The sequence below is a fragment of the Sceloporus occidentalis genome, unplaced genomic scaffold (assembly GCF_023333645.1).
Source record: "Sceloporus occidentalis isolate IW3139 unplaced genomic scaffold, rSceOcc1.0.p SCAF_43, whole genome shotgun sequence".
Taxonomy (NCBI): domain Eukaryota; kingdom Metazoa; phylum Chordata; class Lepidosauria; order Squamata; family Phrynosomatidae; genus Sceloporus; species Sceloporus occidentalis.
In genome coordinates this window covers 6207050-6223546 of record NW_028317023.1, presented here as the reverse complement: position 1 = coordinate 6223546, position 16497 = coordinate 6207050, and the positions used below count along the sequence as shown (strand labels likewise).

The following is a 16497-nucleotide window of genomic DNA, read 5'->3' as shown; positions in this document are numbered from 1 at the left end:
TAGGTTTTTGATTTGATGCTTGGGAGCCAGGAACTACAAGAAAAAGGTATCCAGCACAGAGCCACAAAACACAGCTAATTATTATCTAGGGAAATGGATAAAGTAAAACTGAAATCCAATGAAAGGGATATTATTTTATTGTTTTGAAAAAGAGTTCTTAGTTGTTGTTTTTTTTCCCTTTCAATATAGCTATCTACATCCATATGTTTAAAGGGATATCCATGTAAATATAAAGCAGAACAAATCTGTGTAGTCTTGAGTAACTTAACTGAAGTTGCCCAAATTGTTCCTATACCCAAAACCTACTATAATGTAACACAGCAGAGCGCAATGCAATCAATGGCCCGGATCAGTGATGTGTCCAGGCTCCTAGACCTTCTTACAATGAAAAGGTCCACAAGCTGTCCTATGACTGCAAAATGGCTTGGAGTAACCTTATACTTATAAACTTTACTAGTGTAAAATCATTGCAGTATAATATTATTGTACTGTACTGCCTAATCCTGCAGATTGAGAAAAAGGGTTTTGTGTATGCAACAATATCATGGAAAATTAGATTAGAGAGAAGCAAACAATTCTTGTTGCATATAAGGTTGCCTTCTCGGTAGCTGGAAATGTATTGTTTTCCTTGGGACAGACAAAGCACAGGAACAAATTACAGAAAGGGCACATGTATTTTACATGGCAAGCAGACATTTATTGCATAGCATGCACAGATAATAGGAATTTGAGTGCTTAAAGTTTAGGCATATGACTTCCACTCTGTTAAACAAGCTGTGAAAAGAAGTATATTTTTGGCAGAGATGTCAGTGTTCAAGACCCGCTCTGGTTTTACGTCAATTTCCAGAGGAGTAAGAAGCCCCAAGAACGCAGAGAGGCATCACCGTTAGGTGGCTTCAGCATTCATGCTGGATGTTACAGCCCTGTCGATTAAGGAGAACCAGACCTAGGTTTGTGTTATGTGAAGTAGGTTTAGGATTTAAATTTCCTATGTAAGGAGGAAGACTGTAGGAAGCATGGGCCCACTCTATCAGACATAGATGTGTCCTTTAGGGGACATTAAGAACTGTACAAACTTGAATGAATTTAACTACTGAAAGAGAAATACAAAATTTAGATTATTTTGAGGATCATTTTAGCCTAAAAGATGTAAATGATCTCCAAACAGCCTCCATCTCAAATTTCTCCTTTGCAAACTGTAAGGTTCTTGTATTTCAAGGAATATCAAATAAAATCCATAGGACTGTAAACACTGCACCAAAATTGAATTTAGTTTATAAAATAACTCATGTCTTATATGAGGTTAGTGATGCAAAGTTTGTTCATAAAATAATATCCAAAATCCAACAACTGCAAAATGTGTCTTACTTATTAACATTTCTATTTGCAAATTATATTTGTATATAAAAAGTTCTCCCTCCCACCATGAGGGAAATAAATGATATTGTAAATAAGTACACCGCAGAGGCCGCAACACATTCCTTGCTGTGCCATATTTAAAACTTCATTAAACCTATCCGGTCTATTCATTAAAGTGTGAGTGAATGAGAGTTGGGCCAAATGTCCCATCTGAAGTCACTACTGCCAACTTGCATTTATACTTCCATCCAATTACAGTATACTTGACTTACATCAACTCAACTGAAGCACGATGGAGGGAATAAATGCAGGTTGGAACATAGCTCCAGCTTGTTTAATTTTTCCCTTTTTTTTTACTGCAAATTTCATGAGATGTTGTTGAGGGCGTTCAAGATGTAAATCCTTTTAATTAACCTTTTCAATGAATCAACTGTAATGTGTAACTAATTTAGCTCACACAGGACAGTTTAAAACCCTTCAGGCTTAAAGGATGCCAGTAGGCCACTATGTAATCTAGTTATTCTTTCCTCTTTATTCTCCTGCAATCTTAATTATTTCTTTTAAATCAGGCAATTCCTTCAGGGTACACAACACAGGATATCCTCACATGAAGACTTCTACATAACATCCAAAGTTGGATCTCTCTGAAACACAAGATCACCGATACCCGACACTTGTTATCGTGAGGAAGTCCTGAAAACCTGAACTTTGGTGGTGCAGGATTAACACATCAGTTATATTCCCGAGAAAGACAAACTGATGAACTGATGCTCTTTATTATAAAGAGTTGGAAACTTATATATAGATCGAATATATAGCTATATATATGTGTGTATAGTGCTACATATCTGCTGGAAGAGTATCTAATATTGGTACTGCTGTTGTCAGTAGGCCTGCTACCTGGTAAAATCAAATTGCCCCAGGTTCTATTTATCTGTCCTGTCATCAAAAATGCCCCAGCGGCAATTCAAATTATTAGCATTGGAAACTGTTGCATTTTATTAATAACCTGGAAAATCATATGAGTAATGGTTATCTGTGTTTTGTCATTGTTCATTTGATGTGAATGTGAATGTTAGTAACTTATTTCTCAAGTGATTCAGACCTCAGACTTTTGTCGCGTGTGAAATGAAGCTGTACCATCTCTGTTGGGATCTTTAGCTAAAGGTCTTGAGTGGACTGCTTCTGGTGGGACCTGGTCACCCTGCTAATAGCAAATAAAGAAAGAATTCACACAGTGCATGAAGCAAGACAACACAAATATTGCTTGGGGAGCACATTTAGCATATTACACTGAAACAAATGAAAGTTAAGCATTCACATATCCAACAATGCAATGAGACATATAATACAATGATCTCTGAAAAAAGGGGTAATCCACATAGTATTTTTTTCTCTCTTTAGCTTGATGGCAGTCTGTTTATTAGGTTGGAGTGCCACCGTGCCAGAAGGGCACAGGCAGAATTCAAACATAAAAGAGAATGCACAGCAGACCTTGGAGCGCTACCAGGTAAGAGTGTAAACTCACTAACATGAAAAAAAGCACCGGTGAAGTACAGCCATACCCCGATTTAAGGACATTCACTTAAAGGACTCTCGCGAGTAAGGATATAGTTGCAACATAACTATTCACCGGTTTACTCGCGCTGGCTTCACAACAACGGATACATAACAGCATGCCGCCAGCACATCAATTAGTCTTTCGAGCGTTTAGTGAAATTTATCACTCATTTTATATTGTATATGGATTATTTTTTGGGTGAATTTATTTTTTCCACAATTGACTAAGTTTGTCAGTATTTATTAAATCACTTTGTTTAGGGTTACACCCTCTTTTCTGGCTTAGACATATCCAAACTGGTCGTGTTTATATACATTTTTTTCTTATATTATACTTGTGTATTTTAGTTGTCTGGAACAAATTGTTTATCTTAGCCTGGAAAAAAAAAATAGCACATGAACCAGGAGTACCCAAGCAGAACAAACTGAATTTTAAAATCGGATGATTATGGAAAAGTAGGTTAATGTTTCATAATAATGTTATTCTGTAAAAACACAAATTACATTCTGTGTTGACAGATAATTTTGTAGTTGTTGCTATAATATTGTAAACTCATAAAATAGACCACTTCACTGATAAAGCAGACAGGATTTGAAATTGGTTAACAATGTTAGGTACGTAAAGGGTGTTATGCAATTCATTATTGTTAGTGAACCATTTACGTCTATTTTTACAGTGAATAACTATTTTATTAGCTCCACTATAATTCTGCAGCATCTGAAGCATAAAGGTTGCATTCCCGTGTTTCATCATATTACTTTCTGCAAAGAACAGCATGATGATTGATGGCTTTCAATAGTTTCAAAGCTAAAAGCAGAAACAAAGGGGCAAAAAAAAAAGTCAAAGTGAAGAGAGGAATAAAATAAACAATAATCGTGTAATTTAGCAGGCAAATGGGGGATATACTATATTTGCTAGATTATAAAACAACTCCAAAACGTTGGATCTTAATGAAAGAAAAAAGACCTGATTATATGACAATCGTATTCTAAAAAAAATCAATATATTCTTGTACTGATATGTAGATCATAAAGGAAGGAATTTGACATATGAGTGAAAGACCGTATATCACCTGAGGAGTCTAGTCTGGTCCTAGCAAAATGCGCTGAGGATTGGGACATTATTGTGAGAATTGGGACCCTATTGTATTTGAAAGAGAATATTTCAAATCATCATATATTTAAAGGCTTTTATCCCACATTCAAGTGCATTATAAGCATTATATATGTCCTCATTTAACTTACAGACTACACAATTACTGTTATTTTTTTCTTCTCTCCTACATTTTGCACATCTCCATATTTGATCTGCAAGTCAGGATATCGCTTTGGAGCTTGCTGCATTTTTAGAGATTCGGCTAATAAAGAAAATATTTTAAAAGCTCTCTTTATGGGCTTTTATATTACATTCAAGTTGTGAGTCCATTAAAAAATTTCATATATCCCCCATTTGCTTGACATTCTACACTATTATTGTTTATTTTATGTGCATTTCCATTTTGGCTGTTCGTTATCTGATTGGGGAGTTGGGAATCTTAGAAAAACCTAGAACATAGAGCTAAAATATCATAAGTAATAAGTGTAATCAGCTTTTCCCTGATTAAAGGTGGCTAATAATAACAATGATTCCAATGATTAATGCAAAGAAATCCTTGCATTGTAAGAAATCAGCGTTAATGTATTTCAAAGAGTAAATGTATTTCAAACAGGGAATATAAAAGGCATGCATGGTTATAGGTTACTAAGATGATAACCGCCTACAACATAAAATGGAAAGTTTTACAAAATACTATTCTGCTACCTGACATCTTCAATACCATTCCAGTTACAAGAATGAGTAATGAGGTGTCCTGCAGCAGCAACAAGCAAGCGCCACTGTCTACAGCAACTAGATCTATAACAGTTAAAAACCAACCCTAGCAGTGTCCTCAGTGCAGTCCTCTCGCGATGATCCAACCGATCTAGTCAATGTTCGATGCTGTACCTGAGGCGATAACAACTGTAGACTGTTGGCTCTTGATGCCATTCCCTGTCCAACTGTCAGCCCTGCATCTGTGCTTTTTACCCGCACTCTATCCCGGCTTACATACATGGAATGCCGATGAGGACGCTGCTGGGAGGAGAATGGGCTAGTATAGCCTAAGCCATAGGAAAAGGACTCATGTGGGGCTGACAGAGAGTGTGAATGACTGCTATCCATCTGGTCGGGGAGTTTCAGCTCCTCCATAGTTCTGGAATGCCGTGTAGTAGGCCTTCGAGACTCCAAAGTTCCCTCTTTTCTATTAGTCCTTCCGGAGGGACTCAGCATGGCTCTACTGTCCCCATGTCTTGCCCCAGCAGGGCTAGTTGGAGAATTTAAGTCATGACAACTGGATGGAAAATATCGACTGCTTGGTTCTAATATTTGGCCTCTAGCTTCGCTAAGGTTGCCCACTGATTTGGAATCTGTCAAGACACCATGACTTTTTGAATAGTATGAACTACTTTTTTTTGAGGACTGGGGAATTGTGTCAATGTAGCTGTGGCGTGCATGTTTTTCACTTGGTTGCAAGCTTCCTGTTTTTCCCTCCATAAATGAATGTCGATTCTGATGAGAACGAGAATTTGATTTTAAGTATTTAGTGCCTGGGCCGTCTGTGGATTTTTGCTCAGGACTAAAGTCAAATTCATTTTTTGACTTTGCTTCCTTTGGACTAAGAAGATGCGGCAAATTATTACTGGCTGGATCCTTGCTTCCAGATCCACTTTGGTTACTTTTTTTTGGGTGGACTGTTGGGCTGTGAGAACCTGCAGGGTGATTTCCATTTATAAAGGTTTCGCTTGGTGGGTGGGAATCTTCGCTTCGTTTTGGTCCCACAGAAAGCGTTTGAACATCTTTGCTGTTTGACCGGTGATGAGAAGAGCTTTTGGTTGATGGTTTCCTAAATCAGAGGAAATATCACACAATATTACATATAGTGGTGTTAATGCACTACAAAACATACTGTGCAAAAAGGCAATTTTAATTTATATTTTAGAAAAAAGTAACAGAATATGCAAATTATATGCACTTATAAGACTTCCAAAAGGACACCTATGTACCACGTGTTTAAGAGCTTTCAAAAACACAGTAATGGCCAATTTTCCCCAAAAAGCACATGCTCAATTCTGATGGTTTATAGAAACTGTGTAAGGTTCTGTGCAGGAGTCAATGCTTTATCTGACTCACCATCATGAAAAAGGAAGCTGATCAAATTTCAAACTCAAACAATACTCTAAACCCAATACACCCCCCACTCAAGTAAATCAGTAGATAACTACAACCTATTGTTGAGCACATAAAAACATCTAAAAGTCATAAAGAAGTAAGACAGAGAGGAAAGAGAGAGGAAAGGAGATTATACACTGTGACTGTGTTTACTAGCCAAACCTGAATACTAGTAACCACAGCAAACAAATGAACAGGTACAGCACTACTGGTTCATATGGGACTGAGATGGAGTGCGCTGTACCAGGTACTAGCCAGTGGTGGAAGCACATATCCCCCTTAATGGCATAACATTCAACACTGTCAGAATGGATTGACTGTTTTCCCACAATCATGAAGGCATGGAAGATCCTTATGAATGCAGTGTATAATGCATTTTATATAGATCTCCTCAGTTAAAGGAGTCATCTTGTCACACTACTGTTTGTACCCATAGAATCCAATAAGTGGACTCTTAAGTATTTTAATTTATTTGATAGTAAAACAGATCCATAAACTTGTAAAATGTAAAATTGCATTCATTATTATTACTGAAAAACAAAATTTAACCTGCTTGAGGAATTGCTTTCTGAGTGGTGAGTTTTTCTCTTGGCTGATCTGGAGGGTGAACTCCCACCACGATCTAAGAGTCTCTGAGTCTGAAAGGCAGGGTGATTCAAGCTCTGCTCGGTCAGGTATCTATCAGATGGATTCAGCTTCAATAAATTCTAGAAAAAAAATTCAACTCAGTTACTGGATATTTATGGTAATACCCTGCTTCAGGGAAAGCTAATGGCTTTCCATATATAGCCATATATGGCTTTTGATGGGATAGGTTGGGTTGTTGTCTGTTGGCAGGTCCTACTGGTGCTGATGTTGGGGTGGACATCCTGTTGGGCAGTCTACCAATCTACTAACTAGTGTACAGGTCAAACAAGGTAAATGGTTAATAATAATAATGTGTGTCATTTATCAGATTTATTCACTTAAGTAGGAGTTTACAGGTGAGCTGACCATTTCAGCAATGTGCTGCCCTGCATAATTCAGAGTAAATGTAGGAAGATTTCACAGAAAGCATATTATTAATTTAACTACACATTATGCAGGGCCAGCTCAGGACTTGTTTCAGGAGAAGCTCACTGGAACTGGCTCTTTACAAAGCAAGATGGAAGCTGAACAGTTCTTGTCATTTGCAACCCTCTCAAAATATAAAGTAAATCTTTTTTTCATCAGTTTACAAAATGTGTGGATGTTATATAAATGAATCATTAAAATCGGTAAAGAACTATCAGGATACAAACAACATTTAAGGTTACAGGGTGACTTCAAAGGGTCTTACTATTAAGCATTAGGGAACAATTTGAACTGGACATACTGTAGTAAAGAAAGGGGTTATAAGGCATCAATTATCTTAATTTAAGACTTACACAATACATTGTACAGACATTAAAATGCTGATGCTTAACCCAGGGTACTGAACTGAGCAGGTTTTGGGATGCATTTCTTGAAAAAGTATTTCCCTCCCCAGAAGGAATGATCGTCTAACAGTAAAGTGAATATTAGAATTTTTTATATATTACCTTCATAAGGTCAAGTAAAACACCACTAATAATTCCCAGATATCGTCTTTCCAAAGACTGGGGGTGGTTAACAGCCGGAAACTGGGGGAGAAAGCAGAACATATATCACTAATGGCATTTTACTAATGGAGTGAGAAAGTGAGTGAAAGGAAAATTAAAAAGAAGAAACGCCAATTTACATCAACGGCCAAATTGTAGACAAGTACTTGGCACTATTGAGTATATGATCAGAAATGATTATATCCTTCACTGTCAATAATAGTCAATGAAAGTCCTACATTGTGGCTTTCTTTAGAAGGGTGGGTTTAAACTCACTCCTGAGATGTACATACTTGCAAGAAACCTTCACAAGCCAAATGTTACACAACATCTTGATATATTCAGGAAACAAAAGAAAGTATGAGTATACTAGAAGATGATATAAAAACTTCAGAGCCCAGGGGGTATGTTTTGATCGTGATTTCATAAGATACACAGATTTTTTCACTTCTGTAGATCAAGGCTGCATAATGTTTAATGCTCTATGAGTTAATATACTTTGATCATTAGACGTTGGGCTTAGTTCAAAGGAAAACATGTTCTCCTAAATCTGGCTTGAAGGTAATTACAAGTCACTGAGCAATAAAATGTACTTAGAAACACCTATTAGCTAAACACCATCAGCGTTTCCGGTTGGTTCAAGGACTCAGGTTTGGCAGTGTGTGTGGAACTGCTTAGTAGCTGGCACCCTTGTTAGTAGCGTGTCCTTAAATATCAGGGTGTCTTGACCATTTTAGATTATTTTAATACTATTACAAGGTTTTAAACTGGTATTGTAATGGCATGCTTTGGCACTAACCACACATACAGACTAATGGCAAGCTTGTAGTGCTGGACAGTTCCAGGCTCGGGTATTTATAGGAGTGTATAAATATAGTATACCATGGCATTCAGCTGTGTTAAATGACCCTGCGCTACGAGTTCAGCAGCTTCCAGCACATATTAAAGGGATCTCTGACCTGGACTTCTGAGAGAGAGGTAAGCAAATCACTGGGAATGTCTCGGAATGGCTAAATGTGATATAAGTGTGGCCGAGTGTGACGTGTGTACAGGGCCGGCCTTTGGGGTGTGCGACCTGTGCGACCGCACAGGGCGCCACACTCCAGGGGGCGCCGCCGAAAGGGTCCGAAGCCGCCGCCGCGGGGTCCGAAGCCGCCGCCGCTGGGTCCGAAGCCGCCCCCTCTGCACCTAAATTAAAACATCGGGGGGTTTTTTGTTTTGTTTTTTTTTTACTTTATTTAACATCCTCCATGTTAAATAAAGTTGTTTTAACTTTTTTTAACATGGAGGATGTTAAATAAAGTTAAAACAAAGAAAAACAAACAAGTTTTCATTTAAGTCCCGGGCAGGGGTGCCGAGCGGTCGCTTGTGAAGTTTTCAGCAACCGCTCGGCGCCCCTCACTCTCCGTGACTCCATCGCGGTGCCGCGTTTTATGCTGCGCACCAGAATATTCCCGCGCTCAGCTGTGAAGCGCGCACGACGGGAAGACGGACGCCTCCCACTCCCACCGCTGGACTCAACAAAGTAAGGGGAAGGGGCAGTGGGGGGGGTCAGTAAGAAGAGGGGGGGGGTCAGTGAGAAGGGGCAGAGGTGGTAGATAGTGAAACAGGGGGATAGATAGTGAGAAAGGGGAGTTTTGTTACAAGTTTTTATTCCCTTCTTTTTGGGGGGGCGCCAGAGGAGTAGTCCGCACAGGGCGCCAGAACACCTAAGGCCGGCTCTGCGTGTGTAGCTGAGTTTGTTTCATGTTTTACTGTGAGTAGTGAGTGTGGCCAAGAGTGGTTGGTATGATTAAGAGTAGTCAGTGTGTTTGAGTTGTGTTAGTTTGTTTTGAGGGTAATCAATGTGTATAAGTCTTTTTCGGTGGCAATGGGGACAATTCTTCCTTGTAAAGCATAGTGGATTTCATAGTGAGCATTTTAAAATTATTATTACATACATAAACAAGGCAACGTGCAATGGATCAGTGATATAGTCTGAATCAGAAACATCAGTCTCAGACTTTGCTTTACAAGCAAATTATCTATTTCCTAAATGTGCACAGACCTCTGCATCAATAGCTTATTTCATGAAACAAATCCTTTCCATTAAATGAATATACAGCCTGCTAGACACATTAGTGCACATTATCCAATACATCTCACAATTTCAATAAAACCTTTGGAATTTATATGAAACACTTTCACTTTATAAACATGAGTAGTACACAACGGCAGATCAGTCTCGCTGATTAAGAGCAACGAAACAGCAAAGTCATTCTCATGAAAAATTTCTGAATATGCACAGGGAATATGCATAGGTTTCAGGATGAGAAATTGAAATGTATTTGGATCAGAATAAGATGGAGGGAATTATATGTTAAAAATGCGGATCCTGGGTTAAAGAATTGCTTTCCTTCACATCTTATTTATCTAATCCTATTTCTTACAAGGGGTTGTGCTTAATGGGTAAAAAATATGTTCACTGGTGAGAAGTGCTGCTTTCCCTCTTCATCACAACATGCATATAATAGAACACTGCATTTTTCAGGTGTGCATTATTTTTATTATTATCATCTTTTACTTATATAGCGCCAGCAATTTACTCAACGCTTCTTACAATACATACATTCAAGGGATATGACAAGACTAGAATTGACAAACTAAGACAAACCAATACATTAGGTTGAGAGAGCCCTGCTCACAATGCATTCTAAATACATATTTTTAGTCAGATGCAATAAGAATATATGAATATATACCGCACAGTGTCAACAACAAATACTGAAGTGGAACTGTAGCATTTTTTACGATATCATTTTATTAAACCTACCAATTGTATTTTCTGTTGATCGATCAGTGGAACTGTTTGAGATTTTATGTCTAAAAGTTCACATAGAATCTTAGAGCTATGCCTAAAAAGTAATTACATCCATTCTGCTGGCTGAGGGGAGACTGTATGCTCCCTGTATTCCCTTTACATGTAACAGCTATCTCTGCAAACACTGCTACATTATATCTGTCAGTGAGGAGGCAGCTCCTGCTATCAGAGGGAAGACCAGGTTGTCATCCTTTTTCCTTCAAAAAAGGGCTATCCAACCAGCAACAGGCTTGTCAAATTGGTCAAATACCGGCCTCTTGGCAACTAATTCTAGTGTTGTAGATAAAACTTGGACACATAAATAAAAGTGATCTGGCTGTACTCTTACAGTGTCATAAATAAAGGGAACCAGAAGATTGTTCCCTGGTGGTATGTCATAACATGCAATTTATGGTTTATCCTAAAATAATGTGCTTGCAAGGCAAGGAAATGAAAAATACTTGCATTGTCAGGGACTACAGAAAAAGAAGTACAAGGACCAAGATATTTAATATTAGATCTATACAGAAACTTCTGAACTGTTAAATAAATGCACTTATTCGTATACCGCCAATATAGGGGGTAACGAGGAATGATATTACAAGAGCCACTAGACTGTCGGGTTCTAAAAAGGACCAATGATCCAACATATTTTAAACACAATAACAGTATATATTCTACATACATTTTGTTATCTCTTTACAGTCAAACCTTCATTTAACATAGGGTGTACCTATGTTAGGACTCACAGCCTGACCCTACAGTCAAAGGTGCATTAGGCATAACATAACATCAACAGCAGCTCAGATCATCCTAACACTCATAAGTTTTCAGAATCTTACCTCTTCCCTTTCCATAAGCATGGAAGCACTCACTTAACCTTTCCATAAAGCTCAAAGAAGTGAAGCTTTAACTGGTTTGCCTATATAAAAACCTGTTGCTTCACATACATTTTATATTCTTCCAGGAAGTTGACCATTTGAGGTTCCAATAACCTAGATCAGCATTTTTTAATTAAAGCCATGCATGGCCTATGTATTGGAAGGCCTTTAGGTATATACTGTAGGTATAGATCAATGAGGAATGCTGAACATTTTATGCAAATACAATTATTATGCAATTATTACAATGGCTAACAAATGCAGCACAGACCAAGTTTGCTCTTTTTTTCTTTTGATGCTAACACAGTACACAACTATACCTTTAATAGCTATCAAATGAGACAACCTACTGACCCCCAGAGCTAACACATATATAATTTTTATTATCCTATTTATATAGCACCAACAATTTATGTAGCACTTCTTACATCTATGCTAGTATATTTTGAAACTCACCCGCATTCCATGGAAACGAGGATTACTATAGAAAAGTTTCATTTGCTCTGAAGGTAGAGGCCCTAACACTTTCTGAATTGTGAAAAGCTGGTCAATTTCACTTTCCCCAGGAAAAAGCGGTTGTCCATCACTCAGCTCTCCTAGGATACAGCCTACAGACCACATGTCAACAGCTTTTCCATATGGAGCCCTAAAATAAGTATTAGAAAAATTAAGCAAAGTTGTACATGAGTAACTGGACAAAGTACTGTTTTTTCAACTTCTCTGAATTTGTGTGGGGGTCACTTAGAAATTTCCTTGTTTTTGAAATAAAAGAACATTTCGTCCATTAAAATAACAGCAAATGGAACAGAAATACAACGTAGACCTTAATGTTGAAAATGACTATCGTAGCTGATTTTTAATGGAATATCTTCATAGGCATAAAGAGACCCTTTGTCAGCAATCATCACACCTGTGTTCCAATGGCACATTGTGCTAGCTAATCCAAGTTTAATATATATATATATACCTATTAGTTTTATGAATTTGTTATATAATAGAGATTATATTCAATTAATCTGTTTTTGTTGTTGTATATTTGTTTTAAGTTATATCATTTAAATATGTTCAGATAGCACGTAAAGTAAGCTGAATGGCAAAACATACAGTAGGGAAAGATGTTCTTCATTGAATAGTTCAATTCTGATTTATTTGCACAAACCTACATAGAAACCTACATATAAAGCACAAAATACTTTTCAAAGGATCACTTTTTCATGTTAAATCCATATGGGGAGTGCATTTTGCTGCATGCAAATAGATGCAGGTAGTCTTTAGTATTTGGAGTTCTTATGTCTCATATAAATTTTACTCAAGCTGCCTCTACTGAAAGCCGGGTGCATTCCGCTGCATTCTTTTTGGACGTGTGCAACTGAATTTCCATTCTAGTTAAAATGAGTTGAGTTCCCAATGAAAATAAATGGGAGTTGTTGCCAGTAACATGTATGCTGTCTGTGCACTGATGTTTTACTAGAAAGCATGGGATTAGTTGCCACCAAAATTTAAATAAATAACACCAACAATGCAATCTCCCAATTTTGCAAAACGGCCTCCATCCAGTAAAAATAAAAGAAAATTTGTGGGACTTGACTGTTCTTTTAAGAAAACACTCACCAGCACACTCAAAATTGTTTGATGCAGCATTATTGGAAACAATTATCATGCTATTAATTTGGGACTACTTCCCAGGAAGAAATGAAAGAACTTGGCACTATGCATTTGTCGATAAATCAGTTTATCATTTCTGTGCATCAATTAGATTGTTCTCTCTTAGTTTTCTAATGTAACATGATTTTGGTTTTAGTCATTACGTGAGGAATGACAGTGCACAATTATTTTTTTATTTTTTTTTTACAAAAAAAGATCTATACTAAGAATAATCAAACATTTTTCTAGTGGTTATTTAGTGGTAAAAAATCCCAGGTTGGCCACAGAAAGACAGAACCTCACAAAGTATATTTATGAAATAATAAACTAATGAAAAGGTCATAGCAAGAAGCATGGCATGACATCATGCTTAACGTTTTGATAGCACCAATGTTTTGAATGCTGGACGCAGTTGTCTGTTAGCACACACAGAACTATGGTATTCCAACATCACTTTGTCTATGGTGAAATAATGGTAACGCTGCTTGATGTCATAATAAGCAATACATGTGAATGTAGAAATGTCAGCTAAAAGTCAAGACGGACTTTCTTGATGAAAAAGAACACAAAATAAATGGTTCACAGATCAGACTGATATATGTGTGTCTTAAATTTCTACTGGAAATGTCAGCAACTGTAGAGAAGTATATATGCCAACATGTCTCTGTGAAATACCAAACGTCGCTACAATAATTAAACAGCACTGAAAAAAGTGACAACGACAGCAATGATAAGTTAAAGAATATTTTGGTAATTACTAACCCCAGACATGTTGTGTCTACATAAAGAAATGTTTATTACTAAAATAGAAAACTAAACAGAAAATGAAATAATAAAACTCACCCTAGGAGCAGCTCTGGAGATCGGTACCACCGGGTGGCCACATACTCTGTATAATTGGCATTGCTGCCTTCTGACAAATTTCGTGCGAAGCCTGGAAAAGCAAAAACAAGCCATTTTGCAAATCTACAGACCATTTAGAGCATATCATTTAAAAAGGAACCTTGTAAATAGGAACTGCCATAGCTTTTAACATCATTAAATTAATGTATTGAAATCATTTTAGCTTTTGCTTTTAGTTTGTCAATTGAATTGCTTTTGAGATATTTAGCATAAAAGTTCACTTCATGGAAGTTATAACTAGGGGCAGTCTGTGGCTTATCCTCCCCTCAACTTTATAAAGGCTACCAGAACATTCAACAACAAAAAACCGCAACTTAGCAATTTAATTTAGATAAACTAAGGAGGAGGGATAATCATTTGCCATCCTATAAACATTATTTTACTCAATATAACATTTAGTAAAATATTAGATATTCATGATATATATAATTATATATTAGATATTATTAAATATTTACAAATGTTATCCCCAATTTCATTAAAGAAATGAAATTCTGAGTACATGTACAAAAAAGTAGGCATATAAACATATTATTGTGATTGCTAATGTTATTGCTTTGGGAAGAAAAGGTTGAAAAGAACTAGCATACAAATAGTAGTCTTGGGGAAAACATATATAGTTAATAATAAGGCAAGTGGTCTGGAAGAGAAGCATGCCTTTTTGCAGATCTGTAAAAGGTCTGACATTCATACAAAGTAATTGAATTGTATAGCAAACATTCAGAAACTCATATAATGCACTTGGGCCACAATCCCTCAGGCGGTATATTAGATTAACGGAAACATTATGAAATGCACAAAATTGCTGCTATCCCAGATGCTGAAACACTTCAAGGGGAAACATGGGCTTATTGTATGGGATGAAGGGTTTCAAGACTAAATGGAACGTGTGTTAGTTGCACGGGTCACTAGTGAGGCTTATGAAGAATACTGATGCTTTTCGGTTTAGAGAAAGGTAACATGTACTTATGACTTGTCTAAGCCTGGTATATTTTTATCACAGACCTTAGAGACCTTAGTTGAAGCGGATACCTCAACTAACACAGAAAAGATGTAAAGATACATAAGGTTTCAGAAGCTTTGAGGTCTCTTCTGGTTCCATCTGAAGAAGAGACCTCTGAGGTTTGGAAACCTTATGTACTATTACATATTTTTTATGCTGGCCCAATAAAAGCTATTAGCTTCATCTAATGACTCGATTCTCTCTTGGGCTAATACAGCAACATCACTTTTCCTTTTATAGCCCATGGGATAAACATGGAGATAAAAATATCATAACAGAAAAGAATACATACAATAAACGGACAGGGGGTTAAAAAAATGGATTACTAAAATGATGTGTTTTGTAGTCTTAAAGCAACGTAGGAGGAGAAAAAATAAACAGCACATAGAATCTTCACCAATTTACAAAAAAAGACACATTTCAAATTTTACCAGTTGCTGTAATATTTACATATCTAATTATATAGCAAAAGGACTTGTTAAAGAGTTAAATACCGTAATCTATTAACATTAAGAGGTAATGCTTGTATGTGTGTGTGTGTGTGTATATATATATATATATATATATATATATACATACAATCAATGTATAAATTTTCACCTCCTTTATTGTTTACAACCCTATAATACCAGTATAATAATAACAGTTATTCAAAAACCTCTAAGAATTTGCGATCCAACATATTCTTGTTGGCTTTGCAGTTCAATGTCGCAGTTTATATTGCTACAAATTATTGCTACCATTTCAGAGCAGTAAATAATGGTTTCCCTAATAGTTTATAGTGTTGAACATTTGGCTCGCTGTTGTCAAGATCTGTTATTTTATTTTAAAAAAGTGCTTAGCAGGAATCAGATTGCCTGTAAGAGCACAAAATCCATTCCATAAAACAATTTTAGTAAAACGCACACTCTGGCCCCTAAATTTTTTTTTTAAAATGAATGTCATTTTAATAAAAAGACTCCAATACCGCATGAAAGCTGATTCTGGCCCTTACATATACCATACTGAAGTATGCTATGGCAGGGAGATGAGCTTTGCTGAAATCAATAAGGTTGGGGTGTTACTTTAATAAAGAAAATATGGAAAATGTTGGTACTTACCAAAGTCGCAGAGCTTCAAGATATCATTATAACTAATCAAAAGATTTTCTGGTTTAATATCTACAAAAAAAATAACACAACATAAATAGAGAATATACTGATGTCTATGCAGCTAAACAGCCACTCGCAAGTTCCACTGAATTCGGGAAAGCTTCCCTTCGTTTTAAGTACATATGATCACACTCTTGATATTCTTTTTGAGAATGCAGGGAACCTTCGTAATTGGTGCTGATTTACATCCAAGGCTCCCTATGTAGCCTAAACCTTTTCTGCTCCCCTCCCCCCTCCCCCAGCTCCTTCATTTCTTGCTTTTTTTTTACCACTTCAATATTCACAATGTGTGTGAGAATGTCTTCCACAAAT

At 36.7% G+C, this 16497-nt stretch overlaps 1 protein-coding gene across 2 annotated transcripts in view; it reads right to left on the bottom strand.

Moving 5' to 3' along the window:
* LOC149289818 (cyclin-dependent kinase-like 5) overlaps positions 1-16497 on the bottom strand; it is an 86110-nt gene that overhangs the window by 18910 nt on the left and 50703 nt on the right. The window contains exons 6-12 of one of the 2 annotated variants that reach the window (XM_089490307.1): positions 16135-16194; positions 13972-14062; positions 11941-12130; positions 7726-7806; positions 6698-6873; positions 4904-5840; positions 2465-2566 (exon numbers count right to left, since the gene is read on the bottom strand). In XM_089490307.1, coding sequence (XP_089346433.1) covers positions 2465-2566; positions 4904-5840; positions 6698-6873; positions 7726-7806; positions 11941-12130; positions 13972-14062; positions 16135-16194 — 1637 coding nt within the window. Of the gene's footprint in view, positions 1-2464; positions 2567-4834; positions 5841-6697; positions 6874-7725; positions 7807-11940; positions 12131-13971; positions 14063-16134; positions 16195-16497 lie in introns of both variants that reach the window. The other variant, XM_089490306.1, reaches the window with a different exon arrangement.